The sequence below is a fragment of the Erithacus rubecula genome (assembly GCF_903797595.1).
Source record: "Erithacus rubecula genome assembly, chromosome: 5".
NCBI lineage: Eukaryota > Metazoa > Chordata > Aves > Passeriformes > Muscicapidae > Erithacus > Erithacus rubecula.
Genome location: NC_136687.1, coordinates 51,769,105 through 51,796,550, shown reverse-complemented (window position 1 = coordinate 51,796,550; position 27,446 = coordinate 51,769,105). Strand labels below are relative to the sequence as shown.

Below are 27,446 nucleotides of genomic sequence, written 5' to 3'. Positions count from 1 at the left end.
CCAAGATCAACTTTTTAAATTTCCAAGAAAAGCCCATGAGACCAGCCCAACATGCAGGGATTTCAGTAACATGAATACACAACTAATACAAAAAATGTGGCACCTAGGGATTTATGCTTACAAGAGTGGGCAGTATGTTGAGTGGGAGTTTTCAGAATAATTTTGAATCTACTTCTACCTAGTTTCACCAAATGCATCCAAGTGCTGATCTTTTTCTGGGTTCAGTTTGCACCAAGACAAGCAGCACTTGGATGAGAACTAATGCTGAAATAAGACTTATAATGAGCCTGGGATTCAGATCCAGCATACAACAATCTGAAAATGGATATCATGAGTTTCTTACAGTGCCAAGATTGTTTTGCTACATAAAATCAGCCTTCAAACAGTTTTATCCTTAATCTAAAGCCCAGGCACATTCTAATGAAGCGATATTAACAGTAGATTTTCATTTTGGAGTATTCAGACAGGGGAATAAACACTTTTGTAGTGAAATCTACCAACCAACAAAAGCCAGACTCTTCTGCATTACTTTTCTCTGCACCAGTGGAAATCTGCAGCTGTTTCTCTGAATTTAGAGGCAGAAATAACACTTGGAATTGAATGACTCAAAGCAAAATCCAAGGTGGTTTTTTTGCTATTAGGCATTCTTATTGCATAAATAAACACAGTATGTAGCTGCTGTAAATTTTTTTTTTAAGTCAGTTTGTGTTTAAATTACAAGTACAGTCAACAGTAATTCATCCTTCATTTTGTCTTGGGATTTCTAAAAAAATATGGAATGTCAAATGCTAATTCAGGTAATGGTACTAATTCAAAACCTCAACTATAAAGCTCAAAAAGATAATTGCTCACATGAAATTGCTTGTGTTAGTCTTTAAATTAAATTGCTCATTAGATTGTCTCCTGTGTCCTACATTCAAAGGTCATATACAGATTTCACTATCAATAAAGAAAAAGAGAGGGGAAATAGTCTCCAAAAGAAGGCACAACTGAATATCTTCTCTAGTGTGTTATATCATTAAATTGCATCTGGTTTACTTGCACAGTAAAAGCCAGTGCTTTCCAAGACAATAAAATAGAAAAATAAACCATAAGAGAGGGAAAACCCAACCCTTTAGGGCACCTAAACTTTTTCACCTGGAAACTGAAAACAATGTACGGTTATCCAAATCTAAACAGGAACAATCATTTGCATTTATTTGACTGCAACAAAAGCTGGTGGTTTATTCCACATGTTTGGTGTTTAGCCATTGGATTTATTGATTTGGTTTTGGGGGTTTTTGGAAGTATTTTCTGAAAAAACACATGCAAGTAATGTACCAGCGTTTCTGCTTTGTCTCTCTTAGTCATCAGATTTCCATGGAATGGGGATTTTGAACTTGTTTTTGAGAAAAAGTGATCCTCAGATAACATGAAGTACACCCAGAAGATGCTGTTCTATTTGCAGGTGTGTGAGGTTGCTTTCAGGGCTGTCTTGTCCATAGTCCTTAGTACAGCACTTGTGTCAGTGGCCAGAGGGTTTTTGAACTGCTGTGCAATGGTCTCTCAGATCTATATGGTTCCTGACAGGTCTATTCTGCTGTTGCTTTGTACCCACTTAAAAATTTCATGTTGTATTTCTCTATGCAATTTCTTCAGCAATTACTTTTCCTCTTTCTTTTCTTTCAACAAGAAACTAAGCATCCTTACTCTCAGAGAGCTGGAGGATGGCAGTAGAGGAGGAAAGCTTTCATCTCCTCTTTCCTGGTTGCAGTGTTCTACCTTGCAGCTACTAAGCATAATTTCATAGAGTGATGTAGACTGGAAAGGACATCCAAAGGTCATCTGGTCCAAAATCCAACTCTAGGCAGGGCTGAGGTCATATTGCTCAGGGTCTTGTCTTTGATTTTTGAGTCAAGTTTTGAATATCTCTAGGCATGGAGATCAGTGGTGGATACAGTGTGAATCTCTTACCCCTGCTCTGTTAGCAGCAGTGTAACCAAATGTTCAGAGAAAAAAGAGAAGACACAGAAAATGTTCAGCTTTGTGTAGCACACCGGTTTTGCCAAGTCTTTTTCCAATAACAAGGTCATAAGTTTGAACCATCCAAAGGGCATGTGTGATAAGTCATTTGTCTGTACATGTGAAAGGAAAATTAGCTAATAATTTCAGGTTTTATCCCTCAGGATTGCTTCACAGTACGTATTTTTCCACATTTCTATCACACCATTAATCTTTATCCTGTGCCTTCTGCAGACTTCTTTTTTTCCTCCCACATAGGCTGCCAGGGTCCTGCTCTCCAAGGGGTCACAGGTTGCAGAGGGATCCACAGAAACAGGAAACCAGGCTTCCTCAGTCAGTTTTGAAACACCAAAACCTGTTTCCTTTCTGCAGAAATAAAGCCTGTCAGGGCATCCTCTGGGTAGGCTCACTATCTGAGCAGCAGCCCAGCAGGAGGGAGAAACTACAGGATTTCTTGTTTAGGAAATAAATGTGAGATAACTTATAGCATTTACAAACCATCAGAATGAAAGGGATCATTTTCTTGCTGCTCGTGTTGCACTCACACTGCAGGGGCAGCACTGGATTTAACCCTCTAGGAAAACTCTGGACCACAGGACAAGGTGATGAAACCCAGACGAGTCACTCAGACTCCACTCCATCTTTGACCACAACTGGGGGGTCACCCCATTCTGAAATCCAAGCTGCCAAGGAAAGTACTTCACTGGGACCTTCTTTTGCATCTGCAGGAGAGGCACTGGGAATGACAGCAGTGAAGAAGACATCCAGCCCTACAGTACCTACCCCTGCAGGTCAGCCAGATGGACACGGTGATGGTGACTCTGGCAGAGACAAGGTGGGAAGCTCCTCTCACAGCAAAGGGACAGCCCTGCAGAGCACTGCTAGAGAGATCCCTCTCTTTCAAGGGGTCACTGCAAGCCTGGGTACAGCCACAGGGAACAGATCTGCCAAGCAGTCCTCTCACAGCACTGGGGCCACCAGGAGCCAGCAGGATGCCAACTCCAAAGCATCCGCCTTTGAAACTACCAGGGGAAAGTAAGCTATGTCTTTTTTCTTGTCTCCTTATTTTCCTGTTTCCAGTGGCATAATTGGCAAAAGTACTAGAAATTTCAGTGAAATTATTTTTTGACCTTAAAAAAGACCATCTAAAACAAGCAAGGGATGAAACTGGCAGCATTTACTCAGGCAAAACCCTTGTAAAAAAAAATTTTCTAACAGAGTAAATGCTGCAATGTTTTATACCTTAGGGTGGTTATCTCAAAATCAACAGGGAAGTCATTATCATATATGGGTAGGAAAGGACTACAATAGATGGCCCCCTGTTTTATGCACAGTAAATTTTTTTTTTTTTTCTTCTTTCCTTTCTTGTGGATAAAAGAAATTGCGAATGCATTATTTCATTTTGAATTTATAAAAAAATACTGTGTTTGTAAACTTCTCCACTAAATTGAAAATGCAAGCAATTAAATGTACAAAATGCATCAATGTCTGACAATTTGAAACATCCTATTTTGTGATAAAAACTTGATGAAAAGTGATGTTATAGGTGAATGTGCAATCAGAGCTCTATAACTTAATACACAATAGCTGTGCATAATAGAGTACATCAAACAGTACTGTCTAGTTTTATAGCTCTGGAACACTCAATTCTTTTCTTTGTTCCCCAGTGTCTTCAGTTCTCAATGGGGATATTAACACAGACTTTGCAGATATTGCAAGTTTCCCTTAATTGCTGATATATAACCAGATACTGGTAGAAAATGAAAGACATGAAGGATTGGTTGTTTTCCATAGTATTTATGAAGAGCAGGCTTTTAGAATATAGATTTCTTCTTTTGATAGTACTTTATGGTAGCATCCAAATTGGTGGGAAGGAGAATAAATCATCACTCAGACAATTATCTTGCTGTGTGTGGCTGGGAGTTAATGTTCTTTCAAGTGAGAAAAGATTCCCATTGACCTGAGCGTGTTTTGGATGATGCATAAGGGAAATAATGCATAAGGACCCAAAGGAAAGGAGTTCTCTGCCTGTGCTTGGAAGAGAGAGCCCAGCAAAGGAGCTGTGTTTCCCAGACAGCTTTCCTAGCATAAGTTCTGAAAGTCACCTGAGTTAAATGGAGCCTCTTTTTACATGAGTGCTGATAGCTACATGTCCATTGAAATAAATCCTAGTACATGCTAACCTTGGTCTTTAGCTTTCACAGCTTTCTTCAAGAACAGTATTTCAATTAAATTAATCTTCATCAAAAACTCTGTGAATCAGCAGGTATTCTTTCTACCTTTTACATGAGATATAAATACAAGTAGCAAAAAATTAGTCTCTGGTGAAGATGGCCACGTATTTTATTTATCATAATGACACATGGCTGCAACTGCAGAGAGGCAAAAGAAGCAAATCTTGTATTTGCCAGCACCTAATTTCATGCGTGGTCAAGGAGCAGCCTGCTGTGCAACATGGATATTGGACTCCACTGAGCCAGTTAGCAATAAAGCCAGGATTGTATATCAAATTTACAGGAGTGTGTAGCAGCACGAAACCCCAGCATAAAATTGCATGCTGAATCCCCAGTCTCTTGCTCAAACTGCTGAACCAAACTGCCTCTCCCTCCCTAACAAAGATCTACAGTTTTAGGTATGGCTCAGTCCTTTTCACAGTAAGATTTTTGTGCTGCAAGGCTTGTCTTCCCATTGTGTATGGGGGTTTTTACAACCAGATGTGGTGCTTTGAACTTTCCTTCTATTTCTGCCATGACCTGAACAGCGACCTAAGTCATTCCACTGTTCTTCCTTTCATTATGGATTAGACCTGGATGAATAATAAACTTGCTTGTGACTCATTTTTCAGCAAAGACATGAGAAAATGTCTAGTCTAGGGTGCTCACTGTGACCAATCACTGCTGTGAAACACCTGAAAAGCAACTGCTGAGAAAATCTGCATAAGAAGACAAAACTTTTTGCTTATTAAGTATATTTACTTAAGTGCCATCAACTATGCCCTGAATAATCTGTACCACATTTTTTCTTTTTCTTTTTTTTTTTTTAATACTTATCAAAAATAAAGTAGAAAAGATACTATAAGTATTCCAATAAAGACACTGCTTTTATCAAAATTTTACTCATTTGAGGCCTGAGCACAGCATGACTCAATAGCAGATTCCACAGCTGTAAAGTGTGCTGTTTCTGAGCAAATTTGGAAAGCAAATTTGGAAGAACAATTTGCTTTTTGAATTTACTTTTAATTAAAACACCTCTTTGGTTATAGTCTGTACTCCAACTTGAATTTTTGAGTGACCTTGTAGGAACTGCATGACTATAATCCTTCATGGCAACCCATTGTGCTAACATATGTGCAGAGATGCTGATGTTAGGAGGCTCCATAAAGAAGGAACAATAGAGAGAGATCCATGAGAGACAAGAGGAAGAAAAACAGACAAGAACAAGCATTTATTTTTAAACATATTTATAATTTAAAAAATAGCAATGCATACACTTTGTTAGAGTCTGCAAGGCTGTTTGATTGTCCACAAGGTACAGTACATGTCCATTGTACAAACTTAATTACCCAAATACCCCTTTCTGAAGGGGGTCATGTTCCTTAAAGGCTTAATTACAAAGATAATTCCCATGCTATTGTACCCTAGTTTGTGTGAGGACAATATTATGAGCCCATACCTTATCACATGCATCTGGAACTAGGTTGGGCTTTGAACCTCTCTATCACATCCTGATGGGGAATTACAAGGGCTAAATATCAGGCATATCTTTTTCTCTAAAAACATGAATCTCTTCATTCTTTTTCACTGGCACAGAAATGCAATTAAATCCTGTTCCTTTGGAACAATTTTGTAATTAACCTTAGAATAGGTACAGGAGAACACAATTTGTTGCTATCTGCTCTCAAACCATTTCAGAAGTTTTCTGTGGCGAGGTATCCACCCTTCAGGCAGGGTCTGCACTCAAGCTTTCATGAGGATAAGAAAACTTCATAGGAAGTACATCTAGAATAACCTGAGCTGAAGAAAAATTAATTTCTCCACTCCTAGGAATGAGTTTGACTTATGTTCTGAAATATGAAACAATGTCCCTGCAGATATGCTTTTTTTTTTTTTTTTTTTTTTTTTTGTTTCTACCTATCTTCAAAGTTTTATGCAATCCATATCAATGAATAAAAATATAATGGAAACTAGAGTAAGAGAATTTCTCCAAAATTCAGTGACATAAATCTGAGTATCAATTTGGTGTGAAAGAAGAAAATTTATGATACATTATTTTCAACAGAATTCATTTGAGATACATGTTTTTCACCCTGTAGAGAGAGAATATTGCAGTATTTCACCATGTAAAGCAGCTTAAGCAGCAGTGGTGCAATGGGATAAGTCTCAGGTGGAGTCCTGAGACAAGCACACTTATCTTTTCATTCTGAACCTTATTAATTACTATCCAAGGCAGTTCCTGGATACATCAGACCTTCATTCAGGCTGTAAATTAAGCACAGTATCCCCACGTTGCTGAGTGGCTCTACATTACTCTTTTCTCCTAGTATGTGTATATTACACATTTCCAGTTATCTTGAAGCCACTGAAGGTCTTTATAGTCTTCCTCTCCCATTACCTTGGGTAGTGGTGAGGTGGCAGTATTTTATTGCTAAGCACAGAAGGGTTTAATAGAGTCAGCACCAGGGACAGATTTGCTTAGCTGTCACATGTGATAGGAGTGCTGAAATATTTTGTTCTCACAACCAGACATCTGCATTTCTCCCTGAAAATTGCTTTTGCCTGTATCGGCTTGGTAGAAATCTAGTGTACTGACAAATTAAAATGAATGGTTAAGATCAGCAGATGGTTCAGATGCATGAGACACATAGAAACCTGATTTAACTGCCTAGTTAATGCAAGGTTCACAGTCTCTTTTCATCATGTCACTTTTTAATGGAGCAGAGAGAACAATCCCTGAATTGATTTCCTAAGATTTTGCATCACTGTGCATTTACAAAAAAATACAGTCACACATGGCTTGGGTTTCTGCCTCACTAGGTATATTCATTATGACTTGGGAGGAAGAAGCTCTTACACAGGCCTTGGTGGCTGTGTCAGGGTGTGCTTGACAATCTTTGTCCCCAGAATGCTGTACTACAGCTATGCAGATCATTGCAATAAGTCACTCTCATCCAGCAGCACCTTGAATGTATTTCTGATGCTTGGCTGTAAGCCCACAATCCAATTTTCCTATGCATGCTAAACTCAGTGTTACTCCCATAGCAGTCCCAAAGCAGTGATAGAGTCACAACAGATTGTTTTCTGCAGGACAGGAAACACAGCACATGGAAAAAATTCACTTCTTCACCAAAGTTGTTTTTGAGATACAAAGTACTTAGCCTCCTCAGAGTCTTGTTGTTTAGTTTTTGTGTGATCAGATAAGAAACCACTATGCAGATGATTTCTGATTTTTTCCCAGGATGGTAAGGAAGGTTTCTGTCTGTCTCATTACACTAACTATTGCATTAATACTCGTGCTTATCTTGCTCTTGTTCTTTGTTTCATCTGCTATGGGAACAGCAAGGATTAGAAAGCTTTCCATCCCTGCAATGTCCCTACACCCCTCTGAACAGATTACTGTGCTAAAGTGGACACAGTGTTAGGATTTACCTCCTGGACAGTGAAATAGTCAGCTCTTTGTGGGATTTCATTTAGGGTATCACAGAAACATCTGCTCAGGTATGCACAGAAAATAGGCATTCCTACAAATCTGTCTATAATTAACATTTTAGAGAACTGACCCTAATTCTAGAATAGACTTGGCAAGGAGAGGACAGTAGCAAGGTGTCTCCATGTTTTCCAAACGCATTATCTGTGTTGCTAGATAGAGAATGCAAGTGTTTCAAATGTCAATTTTTCTGCCAAATCTGATACAAAGCATCTATTCTGTATCAGGTTCCTGGTAAGCAGCACCATTGGTCATGAGGAAAAGCCTGATGGAAAAAAATCACCTTGAATTTCATGGAGCTTGGCTCAGATCCTTTCTGTTTGAGAGCCCCATAAGATCAGACAGTGACAGCATAAAGATATGTATCTGTATGGTTAAGTGGTATATCAGATGCAAAGAAACTGGACAGGCTTTTAATCATTTAATGGAGGGAAACAAGAAAGGAGAAGCTGCCCAAAACAACACTGTAAACAAGGACAAATTCATCCCTGAAACTGTAATGGATCTTATTTTTTATATTTTCATTTTGTCACTTGCAAAGGCTTTTTTTTGTTGTTGTTGTCAGTATTTCCCAAAGTGGAGAAGCCATCACTGACATACTGCAGTCTCCTTTTCTGTAGATCACAAAAGCACTCAAAAAGCAGTGAAAGCCAATACCACTGAAGATTACCTAAAAAGAACTGACAGTAAACTAGACCAGAACTACCTTAATGAATTTTCTACTCTGGGCCAATTAAAAAAAAAAATAATATATATTCCACAAGTAAAAGGGCAGAATTCACACCTTTTAAAGAGCAGCTTTTCTGCATTTTCAGATGTGTTTTACTGGATAATTCTCAAAGATTTGAGATTAATATCTTCTCCAAAGTCTAAATTCTCTCTGGAAAAGTTTGATTGTGTTAAAAGCCTCTGAAATTGAGTGGAAAATCATGTATCAAAGAGGTGATCTGATTTGCAACAAGAGAACATTTTAAATGTTAAAATAGATTGGTGAGTTGCTAGATAAGTGGAAATGGTGAATTAATTTTTTCAACATGAGGGAGGACAAACAGTAAATAAAAATTCAGATGAAACAAAGTGGCTTCAGCACTGTAATACCAAAAACAAACAAACAAAAACCAAACAAACAAAAAACCAAACAAACAAACAAAAAACCCAAAAAAAACAAGACAAAAAAAACCCAAAAAACAACCCCCCCTCCACCAAAAAAAAAAAAACCACACCACCAAAAAACCAAAAAAAACCCAACTCAACCCCCCCCCCCCACCAAAAAAAAAAAAAAAAAAAAAAAAAAAAGAAACGGAAATGAATGATGAGAGCAGAATTTGTGTTTTGTAATAGACAGGACAAAATGTCAGGACAATGAGTTCTGAAAAAAAACATTAAACAAATCTTTGACACCTAATGTTCCAGTCATTATTAACAAGTCATCTGTTTCTCAGGGATAAAAACATATCCTATAATATATTTTACCATCACATACTACTTTTTATTTTATGTCACACACACTTTTTTGTTCCTTCCATTCCAGCCAGCTTGTAAAACACATTTTCCAATTTGTTTTTTTTATGTTCAGTCCCTGGTGAGTACTGAATTTTTATTGCAGCTGAGATTCATACATTTCAGAGCAGAGCAAGCTGGGCATAGAACCTAAATTAACTAGTTTTGTTCAAGATTATAATTTCTCTTTGAAATAGAGCTTATGTTTTTGAAAGAAAACCAATGTTCACTTAAAGATGTAGAAGTTACCATATGACAGTGAGAAGTCTCTGTGGTCACCTAGTGGAATTCAAAGGAAGTTGCTGAAACAAGTCTCCCTTGCAATTGCAAAAAAGAGCCTTGTGATGGTGCTTGCTATCCTTATAATCTGAGTGTTTGCACTGTGCCCATCAACATTGTTTCTTCTCATCCAAACTTGCAGGTTGTTTAAAGCAAATTGAAAAGCCAGCATCCCCTGTCTCTAAATACTCGTAGCATCCTTCTACATCCCCTTTGCTCAGATGTAAAGGATAATGTAAAATTAAAACTGTTGTAGAATCAAGATGAATATTTCATTAACTATGATGTGAAATACAAATAAACTGCATGCAACATGAGTGAGGCACAACCACCAAGCTGGGCATGGAGTTTGACAACAGCTCCAGCTCTGGGTCCTTTTGTATTCCATCAGCAGCACAGTAATCTCATTTTCATGATTCAGTGATGTTCAGCTGGGCTGATTCAATAGCATTTCTATTAAAAGCCGGGTAATCTAATTTACTCACAGACAAAAATCATTCATTTTCAGACACGATTTGAAGGGGGCATAGCTGTTTCTGTACCCTTTGTGGTCCGACTGGCACTGCTGCTCCTGTGGGGTGGCTTTAGGACCACTCAAGGATCTGCGCTTACAAGCAAGCGAGTCAATCACGTACAGGCAAATTTTGTGAGGCTCGCTTATTTGTCTGCAATAAACCTAGGGGAGGTTTTACAACGGAAATGTGCTGTGGCAGGGGGACTGCAGGGACCCTAAAGAAGCTGATGCAAATCGAGTTTGGGTTTCGAGCATCTCCGGGTGTCGCAGCCCGGCCCCTCCGCGGGCTGCGGCCGCCACCTGCCCGCCGCGCCCGGCACTGCCGCTCAGCTGAGCCCGGCTCATCGCCGCTTAGGACGGCGCTCAACAGCGCAAAGGCGCCTTTAAGGGCTCGCGGGTGTCCCCCGAAACGGGGGGCAGGGATCCCAAAAGCTAAAGACAGGCTTAAAGGCAGCGCCTGGGTGCCACTGATGGGTACAGCCGCCCGGGATTCGGGAATTGAGGAGCCGCTCAGGATTTGGGATTGGGAATGGCCCTGGCGAGGCTGCCCAGCAGAACGTGCCCGCAGGCTCCAGCAGAAGCAGATGCTGCCCTTCCACCGTGCCCTGCCCCTCGGTGCGGGATGTCACATTTGGGTAGAGCCACACCACGCTGAGCGCAGGGCTGGGCTGGAAATAGCTCGATTTCAGCTGGAAATACCGCAGCAAATACCACATCAAGGAGGCTGCTTCAAAGGGCTGGGGACTCTCGCACACATTGCCACCAGTGCATGCTCCTGGCCACGACACGCGAGAGGAGGATGGAATCTGTCACTTGGGCTTTGTGCCAGCTGGGAGCTTGCACCGCTCTTCCCAGGCTTTCTGCTGTGTGTTGGGAGCATTTTGTTTTGTTTTTAAATGCAGCTTTCCTGATTGAAATCAGGCTCAATGCAAAAGAGACGCTAGGATCCTCCAGCTCTCAACAAAATCTGCATGTCAGAAGCCTGTGTTGATCTGGAATAAATTATTCCAGGGAGGGTAAAGAGGATTTTCAGGTTTAAAGTCCTGTTATGCAAATCAGTTGTCTTCTGTTCTGCCTTTGCATTAACACAGCCTGTCATAGTTCTTCCACCACGCTTCATCTTCTATTTCCAAATCTACATTTTTTCAGACAATTTGATTTCAAAATTATATTTACATTCTTAACGTCTCTTAATGAGCTTATTTCATTGGTAGCATAAACCTAATTATGAGTCACACCAGGGGCTCTTTTGCTGTGAATATTTTCTCCAATTTAGCCTGATCAAAGATTGCTGGGCCATGTGAGAACCACAGCTTCAGACATTGCACTCACGTACATTAAGAACGAGTTAAATATTTTAAACAGAAACAATCTGCTCAAGTTAGTTACATTTTTGGTAGAGATCAGAGGCTGAGTTCAGACTTGCTTTAAAAAGCAAAGAATAGCCCTTAACATTTGGGGTGTACTGTAACATTTTTTCCTTTAGTAGGCATCTCCAAATGGGCATGTTCCAATAGCTGTTCCTCAAAGCTAGACACTGCTAATAAATGAAAAATAGTAATAGTAGTAGTAATTGTAAGAGTAACAATGACAACAGTGTGGATTTTTTAAAGGTTTGGAGGGGAGAGGAGGTGGTTTTTTTTTTTTTTTTTTAAACTGAAATTTATATTCCAGTGCTTTGATGCCTTTTGCAGTTTTTTCAATGCCTGTTTTCATTATTTTATCTTTTATTGGCCCCATATGCTCAGATGTAAAATGGCTTTCAGTTGCTAAAATGTATATCCCAAACACATGCACTGCAGAGCAGGTTGTCAATGACAATATTGCCATACTTCTGTTTAATCCCTTTCTCTGGTGAGCTGTCAGATCTGTATGCAAGGGTAAAGTGCAGGCTAGGGAGCCACAGGCCCATGTTCCTAACCTCAGTCCTGCCCCACTGTAGAGCAGATTTTAAATTCTAACCCCTATATTTCCCTTTTTTATTTTTATTGCCAGGTTGGGATGCTTAGCAGCCAGATGCCCAAGGCATTAGCTCCTCACTTCCTAGAGATCTAATGTGGAACAGGAAAGCACATGTGGTACTGCATAACAGCTAGAGATGGCATTATTGCTTCAGAGGTTTTCTGAGAAGACTTTGTATGCCATTTATTGCTGAGAATTATTTAGGAATTTAGATGTTTACATTCTCTGTACTTAGTTTAAATCATAAGCAAATCCCCATGCTTTGTCAGAGCTCCTCCTGAATAGATCAGTGTCAGTCTGGCCCAGAATCACTTCCTGCATTAAGAAATATTTAGTATCCCATTCATATGCTGAGAGATTTTTTTTTTTTTTTTTTAATTTAATCTCTGTGCTGCACTTAAGAGGAAAAAAAATACAGTTTTTAATCTTGGGTTTTGAATTTGCAAAACCCTCACCACAGCTGTGAAAGGGAAGAAATTTCATGCCTGTACTGAGCAGGATAATAAGCCTTGATGGTCCTAAGTGGGTCCTACCCTAAGTGGTTAAATTCATTATTCCCCTGCAAAACTTGAAAGACTTAAATTTCCTCTTGTTTTTGCCAATTTTATGTGTCTCAAACTCGAGTACAGTTGCTCCTGACTTGCCCAGAGAATATGAGCAGAGTACCTAATCTTTATGGTCATGCTTCATAACTGCATTTATGCTTTTAGCAAAAAAAAAAACCAAAAAACAAAAAACCAACAAACTTCTAGCAAATTTTGATGGAGTCTTTAGTTAATACACAGAGATAAAAGGCAGTAACTAAAGGAGTGAGAACATAAAGGAAACATCCAAAAAGTACAGCCCTTTTTATACCTCATTAGGAAGAAATACTATCCTAATGAAAACTCTCAAGCAAGTGGAGAGTGAGTGAGCAAAATCAGATCAAAGGCACTCAAGAAAAGCCCATTTTATGTGAGGCACATTATTCCTCAACTTGTTGTGAAAGGGAATGCTGCAATATTGGCAGTAGATGTATTGTGAGGTTAAATGTGTTAGTTTTAGCATCTTTCTGGCTTATCCTGCTTTTTTTTATCCTGCTTTTTTCTCAAGAATAATTTTCCAAGTACAACACTACTGAGCTTAATGCACATACACTGGTAGCATCTCAGTAAACAAAAGCAATCATTTAAGGATAGATGCTGATATTATTTTGTGTTTTGTGCTGTTGTTCATGTTTGAAGCACTGTAAATCTGTACTAATGCCACTTAAGTAAGTGGAACTAATCTGGTGTTAATTGTATTTTGATTTCCATAGTAAGGAGCCCATAGCAAGATGCGATTTCTGGAGTAAATATATGTATTCCCTGACTGTATCATGAAACATGAACAGAACTACTACAGCTGGAAGAAAATGTTAGCAGCAAAACACGACACAGAAAGATGAACTTTAAATTTTCATATGCAAATATTGTTTGGAAGTCCTTGCAGCTCCACCAGTTCTACAACTTAAACAACGTCTAGTCACTAACTTGCCAAGTCAACAATTAAATATGTTTCAGCATGGACAAGGGAATAACATGAACCTGAGAAAGGCTGTACTAAGTTAAAGATCAAAGAAAAAAGTCAGCACTAGGCAAAATAGACATTTGTTCCACCAGCAGAAATTCAATAATACTTTCTTAATGTTGCCTTCCAGTCTGCAGCTGGGAGACTTCCTGAGACAAAGGTTATAGTTACAACTTAATGATTGTTAAAAAACCAAACTGATAATACTCTAAATGGCATGGTTTTTTTCATGAAATAGTTTTACTGCTTTTTAAAACCCATTTTGGCTTCCAAATTCAGCACAGTCTGTGGCTGTGAAAATGCTGCCTGACCCTTCATTTTTGTCTTCTTTAGTTTTAAATCTGTTTTGTTTTGATGCCCATTTATCATAACATGACTAACTGAATAATGAATACCATGGCTTCATATCCCTCCTGCTCTTCTATTTGTCTTTTTTTCCACCTCTCTTTAGGGTGTAGGATCAACCTTGAGTTCTTTGTTCAAACTGGTTATGAACTCATACACAGCAACAAAGAGTGGATGTACTGAAGCAGTGGTGATTCCTGTTTGTTCTTTAGTCCTTCCCTAATAATTTCAAGTATTTGATTACCCAGATTAGCTAAGGCAAACCAATAAATTGGCCTATTCAGAGAGCCATTAAAAATGACTCCAGGATTACAGGATTATTTTTTCCCCTGATGAAAACTTCTGTATATAGTGATACCATTTCTATAAGCCTGTCTTTGTGACTGATTCTGCATTACAAGACCCTTTTCTGACACCTACTTAGTTGGAAATTCAGTATCATGAGACTTCTGCAATTCTTCAAGTTCAGTGTTTTTTACTGCACCAAATGATTTTGTAAAATTCTGTATAACCCTGCCATCCCCCATTTACTTACTTCCCCCCTAGCTAATGAATACAGTGCCTATTACAGATTAATGTGGGATTGTGTTGATAAATTACTTATTGAAAAAGCAAACTAGTCTTTCATCTCTCTGATTTAATGCCTTATTTATTTATAACAGGATCTATCTTCTTACTATGTAATAGACTGCTTCCCTCCCCCAATATATTTTGGTGAGTGACCTTGCCAAAAGCCTCTGAAAATCACACATTTAGCTACCTGCTTGTGATTCAAGGAATATCAATATATCTCTGTGGCATAATTTCCCTCTGCATATCTGTCCTGGTCTATTATTCACATTATAATTCTGACTTAATTCTATGTTTTAATGTAGCTTCTACTATAGCCAAATTGCAAAAATCTGATTTAACAGTTTGCATTTGCTTGCAACCTCCTTAGAAACCTTTAAAAAAAAAGCTAAAAAAACCCCCAGCCAAAACAACAACAGAGCAAGCCTGCTCTTGCATGTACCAGCTCTGGCTCCTGTGCTGCAGTGGTGTAGAGTTTGATAATTTTGTATTCTTCTTCTTCTTCTTCTTCTTCTTCTTCTTCTTCTTCTTCTTCTTCTTCTTCTTCTTCTTCTTCTTCTTCTATTATTATTATTATTAGTAGTAGTAGTAGTAGTATTCCTGTACTCACTTAATGTTGCTGGGGAAAGGGAGAAACACTGTCCATAAAGTGAGAGCTGTGGATGATTAAAAACCTCACTAAACAATCCTTTGAATTCAGGATGAACAGTTTCTGTAGTCTGAGATGCAAGTATATTTTAAGACCTGTCATTACTGCAGTCTAGAAAAGCTTCTTTGTTCTTGGAGCTCCACAGATGTTTGCAAATTAAAATTTAGATTTGCAATATGAATGTATGTAGAGATGGAGAAATGATTATCTATTTTCTTTGCTGAAGCACAAAGGCTAAGTAATTGCCCAAGACAACATTGGCAGTTTGAGTGAAACAAACTTAATTTATGTAGCTTTCTCCTATTTGCAAATTATGGGTTTAACTTTTACAATTAAGTATCATATATCATCACATGGTGGAAAGCTTTAGCTTACTTTTAATAATTTTACCTTCTCTGTTTTACAGAAACTGGTGTGCTTATGTCCACACCAGACTCATACCTACAGTTGTGGTGGACAACCTGGAAACCTTCTCATCAGGCAGAGCAAAGCCCTGCACTTGGCAAATTGGATCCTGTGCTCAGAGGTATGGAGAACTGGGGAAAAAAGAGTACTTGCAAATACTTTAATTGCAAACAAATACAGCATGAATGTGAATATACCCTTAAAAATTAAAAGGTAAGCAAGAGAGAGCATGCATTCCACTGGCACACTCCAGTCAGTTCAAAGTCTTTAAGTCAAAGAGAGGTGCACAAGTACAAAGCTTTAAAGCACATGTGGGGCAGAAAATCCTTTCTGTGCAGTTTTCCAAGCTTGTGTTCTGTTGAAGGAAAAGGCTTCCCCTGAGAGGCATAAATATCTTTATTATTATCTCTCTGCTGAGTGCTTATTTCTGGCACAGCTTTGGTCAGGCAGTGAACATAGACCAGTAATTGGCCTGGATAGAACTTGTAAATAATACATCAGTTAAACATTCAGGTTGTCCTTTGTGGTTTGGGTGCCTCATTGTGTTCTCCAAATGTTAGATTTCAGATGTAAGTGAAATTGGATTTTAATGCATGAATTTGGAAAATGGCAAACTGAAACAGCACCAAAAAAATAGAGATTGTAAATGTATTTTTCCCTTGACAAATTTTAAAAGCCTCTTAAAAGTCAGTTTGACTGTTCTAAGAATTGTCCTCTAGATGGTATGGCAGAACACACTTAAAGTTTTGAGTTGCAAGTGAGAATAGAGCTTCTTTAGCATGTGATGACTCTGAAATGCAGTCAACTGCACGGCAAAACTTTGGAGAGGACCCTGGGGTTGAAATGTTGCCAGTTTTGTTATTTTGTTTTAGTTTCTTCCTAATGCAATCACTTTAGGTCCTTGTGCTACTTCTATAAATAAGGCTTCACTACATAAATTTCTGAGACTCGTTTATGTGGATTTTTTTTTTTACATGGATTATTTTTTAAATCACTATTCCTGATTAACTCCTTTCATGGGCACTTCATTTTTATGAGTGGTTTTAGGAATGGATTATGTTAATGCAGTATAAGGTGTTTCTATTATAAGACCATCCATACAGCAAAATAGCAGTAACTCTCTTGAATTCAGATCACCTTAATCTTATTGAGTTCTTGCTGCTGAAAAAGCCATTTCTTAGAGCCAAATCTGGGTAGGGGCACATACAAAGCTCCTGCCAGCTGCTATGAGGATTTTAAGATATATATAATATTGCATCCCTTGTGAAGGGATGACAACATTAACTGTGGTGTAAAACACAGTGACATTTTTTAATGCACTGGGAGGATATTTTTTCTTCTGACAGCCTTTGAATTTGTCTCTTTTTCTGGAATGATTTATGCAGGGATTGCATGTACAAAACAATTCAGTAACTGTTTTGTCATCATATTTTCTGAGATTTTAGATGTTTGTGTTAGTGCTTAGTAACTTGTGATAGTGTGTGATATTATTTTTATTTGAACTTTGCATTTAACATCTTAAAAGGCCAAGGAGAGTTGCTGTAGTTTATTCTGTATACCCTACTGCAGCATTTTCATTCTAAATTGACTTCTCTGTGAAGCTAAGAAACTGAGGAGAAGTGATGGACAGGACATGCAGAATCTGTTGGAGTACAGAAATAAAATTGCTGCTGCCTCTGCAGTTGCATACTGTAAAATTATTAACTGAGGCCTCACAATTACATAGCCAGGCCTTCCTTTCCTTGAAGTCCAGAGTGGAATTTTTCACACTTTATTGGATTAATGTTTGTATAATCTTGTTTAAAATAATCAGAAAGGAAGGTTTCCGGTGTGCATTAATGTGTGCTGATGTGTAAATTTATTGTGAATACATTTTTCCACCAATTTCAAAGAAAAGTGATATATGGGGTTTTGGGTCTCTTTTTTCAGTTTAGTAGTTATTAATTGTGATGTCTTCTGTAAGAGATTGCAGTATTTGAATCCTGAGTAAGATGCTCTAGAAGAAATCTAAATAGACACCAGGTTACTTTAAAATTCATGCAGATAATCCAGAGATTGCAGTATTAAAGCTGTGATTGCTAATGAAACACCAAACCCTGGTTAGAGCTCACTTTGAATTTCAAGCAGTAATGAAAGGATAGATATGACAAGTGAGATAATGTAATGAAGTTATGGAGTATCTTACAGCTCCTCTTGGGTTACCTAAAATAGATTTAAATTGCTCTCATTTCACAGGTCCCAGACAACAACACACCAGGCTTACAGAATCAAACATAAAATAGTGACATCACTGGAGTGGAAGTGCTGTCCTGGGTACAGTGGGCAAAACTGCCAACCCAAAGGTGAGTAGAGCTGTAGGAGTCTGACCTGTTCACTTCAGCACAAGAAAACAATGGAAGTTTGATCTGTGATCAAATGGCTCTGTAGAAAACCAACACAGTGCTTTCTGTTAATTTAAAACCAGAAAAAATGCACAGTAAAGTAAAATGCTTTGGGATGTTGACTCTTCCCTGCAAGTGAATTTGCAGAGCAGCTAAGCTAAGCCAAGTCTTTTCCCCTCTTCCACTCTAAATAAAGCTCATAAAATCCTCAGCCATATTTCATTTTGCTAAAATATGGAGTTTGCATTCAGTGCATCTCTACTTTTGACCTTTTAGTTGTTGACTATTGCAGTGCTGGGGATATTAAATCCATGTCCTCTATTTAATACTTGCTGTAATATTCCTCTACAGCACTGTTACTCTTTTTCCTTTTGGTTTCAGGCTCTAAAAATATATTCTGTTTGTGATAAAATAATGTATTGACTTTTTTTTTACTTCTCTGAATTTTGTAGTTCTTCTGCTGTTCATTTCAACAGTGACTGAATTGTTCTAGGTATTACACGATCCCTGTATAATTGTGTATAATTGTGCCCTTTATAACAGAATAGCTTTTTACCTCTGCCCTGGTGATCAAACTTGAGCTATCACATTGTAGTTTTACATCTGTATAATAGCTATTTCTTTGCTGCTGGCCTTAAGCAAGCAGTCCTTGAAAAATTAGGCATGGCATCAGCATACAGGTTTTAAATTAATGAATATTGCAAGAAAGGCTATTAGATGTGATAGGGAGTTCAATCAGCAGTGGTAAAGTAAAGGGCTGTGATTAAAAATTAATGTAGAGGAATGAAGAAAAATCACTATTGTTCACATCTAGGAGGGAAATTTCAGTGCCAAAGAGTCAGAACCTTGGCAGGCACAAAATTCTCCTCTGCACAGCACAGTGTGGAGCCAGATATTAACAGATATAGCAGAGCATGGTCAGTCAGCAAGGCTGTGCAGTGAGCATGGATCAAGTGTTTTAAATGTTTCCTTTCAGGAAAAAAAAAGCAGACATTAGCAAAAATAGATTTTAAAAAATGTAAAGGGTAACATTGAAGGGGCAGGTCACCATCTACAAAATTGAAATGGCATCAAAATAACAGGCAAACATTGACCAGGAAGAAAAGCTGTTTAACTCAATTTGTAGTGGCATCTCTGTAAAACATAAGAATAAAGAAAAGTGCTGTGAAGTGTTACAGGAGCGGGTGTTACATCTCCTGGGTTCTATTTTCAAACCTCTTCTGGCTTGCTGAATAACTTGGGGAAGCCACTTATAATCTGCATAACCAAGTTTACCCATCTAGAAAATTGAGATGACACTTATCTCACATGAGCACTGGGATATTTAATTAATTAATGCTTGTAGAAGTGCTTAAAGAGATTGGGATGAAAGGTGTTATGTCAGAGAAGCTTTTCTTCCTTGTTTCTGGAATCCTGCCTCCCAAGAGGAGCAGACCACCAGCACAAGCCTGCCTGTATTATTCAATTCCCAGGAAGGGATGTCGGCTAATGAACTTGAGCAGCTGGGAGCCCAACAGCCTTGTCCTAAATCTCCTGTGCTCTGCAGGGAGATGCTGGAAGTGCTGAGTGGGGCTCTCCTGAGCCCCTGAGCCTCCCACTTGGCCTCTCTGCTGTTCAACCACAGAATTGTTACTGAAGGGTTTCTGTGCCAAGGGAGCTGGGGTGTTCTGACAACCCTTTAGATCCTGGGAGGGCTCTGTTAGTGTGATGTGGGCTGCTTGTAGCAAATGCTAACTTAAAATGCCTTCTGGTTGAACTTCTCTCTCAGAGTGAAGTCATATGTAACTATTTCAGTCTGATAGTCTGGGCAGGAGGAAACACTTACCACCACCTGGGAATTATTCCCAGACATCTGAAAGTCTTATTTGGTAGCCTCATTGTTACTGCTTGGTTACAGATTCTTCTCAAGGTAGTGCAGTAGTGAGAGAGATGGAAATGATGTGTTCAGGTCACTTACCTCCTTTGTGGCAGCCCATGACCAAATTGGCTAAGACATGGATCCTATTCCAGCATGGACAATGCAATTTTATTTTTAAAAAAAAATTACAAGAATGAAAAAATGTAGACATAATTTCTTATAAGCCTAATGAGACAACTCAATATGGACAATTCAACAATTAAAGCATCATCATTTTGACCTGGGAATATCAAATGATTAACTGGGAGCAAACCCACTAAAACAAAAGAATTATTAAATTCTGAGGTGCAGACTTCATGACATGCCACTTTCACTAAACCCAGCTTTATTTTAACTTTGTGTGTCTGTAGTAACAAAATCCCAGTTCCCTCGTGTGTACTCAGAACACTGAATTATAGGGTTTTGAGTCAGCAGCCACTGTCAGCACGGAATTCCCTGGCGTGGCAGTGATGCCATTTCTCCAGTAGATGGCTGGAAAACAGAAAAGGTGGGAATTTGCCTTGAAACACAGGAAACAGGGAGGAAATTACCTAACCCCCCCTCTGGGCAACTCTTCAACCATTCCTGCTTCATCAAAATTTCCATTTTTTTTAATATTCCCTGAAATGATTTTGAGTGCTGTGTTTAAAAATACATGGGCCAATAAATTATACATCTAGGCCAATGTATTGGATGATAGATACTTAATGTTAAATTTCTGTATGCATTACCTGTTTTTCTGATAGAACTGGAAGAGCCTATTGCTCAGGATTTTGTACTGCTGCTTTTTTTTGTTTTGTTTGTGGTGCTTTCATATTGCAAATGGCACCTCTAAGGTGGATCTAGTTGTCTAATTTCAATTGTTTTGTTTTGTTTTAAACTGAGCATGGCGTATCTAATTTTTAAAAGGTCACAAATGTAAGTAATTTGATGGCTATTTGATGACTGCCCTAAAGAGTATGTGTATTAGGTTTTTGGTCTGGTGCTCCCATCACACCTGCTGTTATCCAGCATCTACAATGGGAAATCTCAGCTGTGGGAATAAGGGGCACATAGATGTAATCACCATATGATGTCTTGGAGTGATTCCTTTGGAAAAGGCCTGAGCCACACTGGAAGAATGATGTAGGAGAAGCTATATTGCCAGTGACTCCTCTGAATTTGTTTCACAAATGAAAAGCCTGAATTTCTAATGCTGCTTGCAAAGTACCTTTCCTGCAGCGCAGTGAAATGTATTAAGTATTCAATATGTGGCTGTCTGTGGGTGAGGTTTGTGTGTGTGTGCATCACTGGCTCCAGTCCCTGCTGCTGTCAGAGGCAGTGCAATGCTTTGGGCTTGCTCCATGGCTGGTTTGCTCTGACAGAGATGCTCTATGGCCTTGGTCTTACAGCCATGATGTTACCTGAATATTATGTGGCATGAACAATTTTCAAGCATTTGTAAATCAAGCACACAGGGATAAATATGTATCCTTTGAGTGCATAAAACTGTGAGGGTTTGGGTATTCTAGGATGTGAGGCAATTGATTTATTAGGGAGGATGAAAGATAAGGTGGATAGTATATATTTTAAAAATGTAGTGTCTGTAGCACCAACAGTGTCAGTGAGTGCATTTAGAGCAAGAGAAAGACCAGTAAATGAAAGAATGAAAGGACATTGATCAGCTGGTCTTTATCACAGGCAAGTAACCCACTCCCTTGTCATAGATTGTATCATCACACACCACTTGATAAATTCTGTGTAATGAGTTGGGCTGACTGCAAGAATTTAGCTCCTGTCAATAACCATGCCACAGAAAGATAACAGAAGCTGTTAAAACGATAATCATTTGAGGATTTTGTATTTTTTATCAGGCAAATTCAAAAGATTCTATCAAGATATTGGTCCATATGATAATTTCATCTGAATTCCTACCCTAACAACACTCTTAATTTACAACTTAATTTATATTGTCCTAATTCCAATCTATTTGTTTTCAAATGAACTATGTGAAACATGGAATTTCTTGATTCAGCCTTTTAATCTGTTTCCCTGGCAACTCACATTATGCCTAACTAGATTTTAATATTTGAAGTGTAAATAATGTCACCATACCCAAGTTACTCTGCTTGTACTGTACTAAAAACTAGAAATCACATGAGTACCACATAAGTGGCATTCCTTAGATATGCTCCTCCTGGAACATTGACTTCAAAATGTTTCATGAACTGAGCAAGTGTATAAAAATTGGTATCAATTTACACTAGCAAATTTATTACATGATTTGTGAATATTTTGTTTTTTAAAAAATAGTGAAATGAAAGCCTGATGGCTAGAGAATGTATGTCAGGAATGTGGAAATCTCAGCTCAGGTCTCAGCTATCTGATCAGTTCATTACTTTTTGTGAGTGAAGATACTTAACTTGCTGGATCTCAGTTTCCCCAGCTGTGATATTGAATTAATAATAATGTTAATCCATTTTTGCAATTTGCTTTCAGAACTTTTGGGCTGAAGTGTAAAATAAGCACAGATAATCCCATCTGCTATCACCAGAGAAAGTATTTGCAAAACTGCCTCCTTTGTGAAGATTTTTATGTTCTGTGGTTCACCCACATCCTTTACTTTCTTTTTTCTCCCTTTTCCAGCTCAGGAACAGCAATCAGTTCTACACAGCAACCAGGCTGAAAGCAGCAGAACTGTCAGTGAGAGGACACCAGGAGCTCTGCAGGACCCCAGTGAGCCAGGTCAGTTGTTAAAATTGCTCTCACCTCTACCCAGTCACTGAGATCACTGCAAAAACAATTTGAGGAAAGTCTCTGCCTGCTAAAGGGACCTGAATGCAATGTCAATTTCTATCAGTCATGGTGCAGTGGTTTCCTCTTCTGATATAGATGGGCAGAAGATACTGAATTTAAATGTCCCTGCAGGTCAGAAATTACAGTTTTGTGCCTAAATTAAAACCAGAGCAGTATTTGGTATAGAAATATATAAACTATTATGCTATTGAATACAATAGATTAATTAACAGGAGGGATAAAAAACAAATTAAACCAAAAACCAAAGCAAAATCCATCCCTGCCCAGATACAGTACTAGGATAGACCAGCATTGCACATAGAAGAAAATGTAATGAAATTATGGACTATCTGACTACGTGATTATTGGTATACATTTTCTTACAAAAATTGGTTCTTTATTCAAAATCAGTACAAAGATGTTTCAAATTTTAACAAGGGCAGCTCAGGCATGTCTTAAGCTGCTATGTTTAGAATGATCAAATAACTAAGAAACACAGCCAGAGTTTAAACATTTATAACAGAGATGCTCGAGAGTATTTCTTATTGCCTTATTCATTTGCTCATTGTTGTGTTTATATAATCTGGATATTATGTTTTTGGAATATAATGTCATGTGCTGTTTCACAAAAAAAAATGTACAAAAATATATATACAGATAAATTAGAATTTTAAGAGCTGGTCAGTATCAAAAGAGATGTATTCAAATAGTGATCTCTATCAAGAGCCTATGTTAGATGATTGCTGCGTGAAAGGCTTCTCCACATTTTGGTCACAAATTGTTGAAAGCTTTGTTCTGGCAGAAATCCTGTGATGTTTGCAATTTTAGGGGGTGGCAGCTACATGTGCTGCCATGAGAAGGGTGGTCATTTTTCATGGGGATAAAACCTAATTTCCCCCAGTGTCTAGGGTCAGGTCAGAGATGCAGTTTGGTGCTCCAAGGACAGCCAGAGTCCTAGTTGCTGGCAGCTTTGGTCTTGGAGAAATCCTTCAATGTTCATGATTTTTGGAGGCAACACATGACTTTGGCCACATGCACCTGGTCTCAACTGGTGGCCCTTTTCTACTTGAAAAATGTACTTTTCATGGTGAGGAGCCAAAAAATGGCCATGATGTGAAGGACTGTTTAATTGAAGTATATTCCTTGAACTTTCTTACTATATTCCTTTTCTTTTGGATCTATTGATGCTTCTGTTATTTTTGTCTACACTGGCTTTTTGTATATCCATCATCTGTTCCACACTGTGTCATTGTTGTCACTCACCTATTGGCCTATATCCAGAAACATTTTACTGAAGCAAATAAATAAGGCAGGTTATATTCTCATGTCTCTGTTTTGTGGTTTTAAATACTTTCTTTCTCAGTTGTGACACATGCTGAGAGAACAGGATATCATAATTAGGATTGCCACAGGGTTTTATGGAGATTTACACATGTATGTGTTTGTTTTCATGTATGTGCTTTATTTTAGATATATAGAAAGAAAAACAGAGGGAAAGATTGAGTCTAGCATAGAGATATAGAGTGGTATTTTCAAAAGGGAGTTAGGCTGTTGTGTCTTGGTTGCTGTGTGAGCAATCAAGTCTCTCAGGGCTGGAGGGAGGAGGATGTTTAGTAAAGCAGACAGGGCCTATTATGAAAAAAGTGAGCTTGATCAATAGACCACTGAGACATGCCACCTCTGTTAGTGGGAATTATGCTCTGAGTAATAAATCTAAAATTGGGATCTCTAATCTCCATGTTAATTGCTTTTCATTTATTTTTAAATCAAATTGGGTCAGTCTAGAAAGAGAGAGATACCTGTTCTGTCTGTCACCCCTGCAAACAGCCTGGGGCCAGGACTGGCTGCCATGGTCTGTCATTCCATCAGCACTTGCTGTAGCTCTACAAGCCAGGGTCTGCTTCCAGCTCCCACTCTGCAACCATGCCACTTTCAGGCACAAAACTCACTTTCAGGTTCATCTACCTTCTCTTTCTCCCTCAGTGGGAACTCATAGAAACCAAACTAAAATAAAGCCTTACACCCCACAGATTAGTTGTCAGTTTGGGTGACTGTGCATGAGCCACTAATGAATTCAAATCCCTTTCTCAGAGTAACAATTCAGCCAGAAGCAGAAGTGTCCAGACCTGTTTGTCTCTCACAAAGCTGTATTATGAAGACAATGGTCCATCAATGCCTGTCTTTGCAGTGCCAGCCAGAAATGGCCAGAGTCTATGTGAGTTTCTTGAGTTAGAAGCAATTTATTATGGTGTAAGTAGATACCTTAGGCAGAGAACACAGCTGGAAGCCCTAAAATCCTCACCTAAAAGAGCCTCACTCTCCAGGCTCCTACTGTTATGGCCTTTACAGCCAACATGTCTCCATAGAAAACATTCTCATGAGTGTTGGCTTGCTTCATCTGCATCTTTACATACCAGAATTTTAAAGAATACAAGTCACCAGAAGATGCATATATCTCTTTTGCATATATCTCACTTGGGTTTTTTGGAGCCTATAGACTCCTGTACTTAGACATGATTTCTGATTAGAACTGTTTGCTGCCATGGGAATAGACACAGATGCTGTAATGAAAAGTGACAAAGGATCAATAGCAATACTGTAAGCTTACACTAATAAATATTCATATGCAATGCTAAAGAATCTCTTCCATAGCAGTTTATTAAGTTATAGTATAGCCCAGATCATTTGGAGTAATCTATCCTATGCCTAACACAGGCTGATTAGGCTGAATTGTTGGAGGAGATTTTCTAGCTTTGCTTACAGAAATTCAAGCATCTGATTTTTTTCAGCATCTTCTAAAAATCCCAGACTAAATTTGATATCTGTAATCTGTCAAACTTGGATGGCTGGCTGAAGTCATGTGGAGTCCTAATTTTCAACATGCAGGCCTCCTTCACCATTACCTACCTTAAAAGCATTCATCTAGGGCTTTTTATTTCCTGAAGAGACTACAAGTATCAAGAACAATTTGGAAAGGTTTTAAAATACACCCAACTTTGTAGGTTAATCTTCTATTTTTTTAACAATAGACTAATCATTATTCCAAAGTATTTTACCCATTAGCTGTTATTTTGCCTTGCTGCTGTGTTGAACAAGTCTTTATTTTGACCCAAACAATGAAAAGATGATGTATTCCTTCAGACACAAGCCTTGCAAATTCATGAAGTTGTGTTATAAATGGTAAGTAAAAATGAATGCTTTTGTGATTGTGTTAAAGCAGATTGACTAAATGAGAGTTAACTGAATACCCTGTAGGGTGCTAGGTGGAGGAAGAATGGCATTATGTTGATTAAAATAAGCTAACCATTCAGAACACTCTTGTAGATTCATAAATACTTTATAATGGATACATATGTTTCAGTAATTAGCAACTGCTGTGCTGCTGAATCTCACTAATACATGATACATGACAAAAATCAAGATGATTCACTCAAAATGAAAAATTCAGAAACTTTTCATCTCACTTTTAGGTAATGTCTCTCAGTCAATTATACCTTCTCATTTTTTATTCACTCCACTATATTTAACAATGCTTGTTGGTTTTTTTTCTCATTTTGTTCCCTGACCAAGCACTCTTTAAAAAAATGAACGAGAAGATTAGCAGTCAGGAGATGAAACTGACTTTTCTACAGAAGAAGGTTGACAGCATTGCTGCTGCAATGAATGATGTGAGCAAGATGCTTTCTTCTCTGGAAGGCAAAATCAATGAAGATAAGGGCAGAGACTTCCAGTCTTTTCTAAAAGGTAAGAAAAAGAAATTAATGTAATCACTCACCCTGTTAGAGGTGTCAGAAAAAAAAAAAAAAAGCTTAAAATCATCATAGGCTGTCCTATTCTATTACTCAACACTTGTAGAGAGAACTAATTTTTTAAATTTCATTTCATAAGAGAGGAACTTGTTCATTTCAACATTCACTATGGTGTCTTTCATAGTGACAAAAAATTTATATTCTTGGGTGCTTCATCATCTGGTAGCTTAAGCCACTATCAAGGTATTTTCATTTACTTAGAGCATCTGCAAATATTCTTATGTCTGTTTTTGTTTATCTGGCAGCCACTAAAGGATGTAGTATTTGTTATGCTACCAAGTCTAGCTAATATTCTTTAATACATAATTCACACACACAGGGCAAACTATAAGGAATTCTGTGGTCGTTGTATTTACAATACAGCAAATATTCTGCTGAATAATTTGTCCCTGATCCTGTTAGGCTATCTTTGATAAACACCTGTACTCATGTTCAACATATAGCTAGAGATCAGGAGCTTGGGCAGATCCTCTCCAGCAGAATTATGCATCCATTTGTTGTGAATCCTGCAGCAGGATCTGTGTGTTACCCAGATAAAAGTGTTGCCTAACAAGCAGATTCAGACTGAAACTTTCATTTCCTCAATGTGCAGTTTTTTTCTCATTTTTCAGGAATATTCCCCAAACCATATTTTACACTTAAAAATCCAGAGGATTTTTCTACTGTATGAAAATAGAACAGAGGTTCTGGAGTTCCTTACATCGAGATAAAACTGAATGAAACAATAAGTGGTTTTGTATCTCTCTCAAATTTACCAAGTTGGGTCCCATTTGTATTTTCAGTCCTCTGTCTCCTGAGCTGCTCCTGCCACATGCTAGATGGCTCTGTTGTATGCAAGTTTATTCCATCTCTTGATCTGTGACCTGCTTTCACCTCTCCACATATTGCTAGATGGCATTCTTGACCTTTGGGTCCACATTTAATTTGTCTTTGAATATTTTCCATTTCCCTTCTGCTTTCTCCTCATTCTTTTTTTTTTTTTTTTTCTCCTTTTTTTTCTTTTTATATATATATTTCAATCATTCTAGCTGTCATTTCCATGCTAGTCTAGGAGGTGTTTTTCAGTATCCTGTGTTTCTGCTTCTGCCCTCCCTATCTGCATTTCAGG

General features: G+C 38.2%; 1 protein-coding gene across 2 annotated transcripts in view; it reads left to right on the top strand.

Moving 5' to 3' along the window:
* Positions 1 to 2,422: 2,422 nt before the first annotated feature.
* Positions 2,423 to 27,446, top strand: part of MMRN1 (multimerin 1) — a 38,675-nt gene continuing 13,651 nt past the window's right edge. For both annotated transcript variants that reach the window (XM_079306675.1, XM_079306676.1), the window contains exons 1-5: positions 2,423 to 3,036; positions 15,478 to 15,597; positions 17,712 to 17,818; positions 22,380 to 22,478; positions 26,100 to 26,273. In XM_079306675.1, the coding sequence (XP_079162801.1) occupies positions 2,507 to 3,036; positions 15,478 to 15,597; positions 17,712 to 17,818; positions 22,380 to 22,478; positions 26,100 to 26,273 (1,030 nt within the window). In that variant the 5' untranslated portion in view covers positions 2,423 to 2,506. The remainder of the gene's footprint in view (positions 3,037 to 15,477; positions 15,598 to 17,711; positions 17,819 to 22,379; positions 22,479 to 26,099; positions 26,274 to 27,446) is intronic.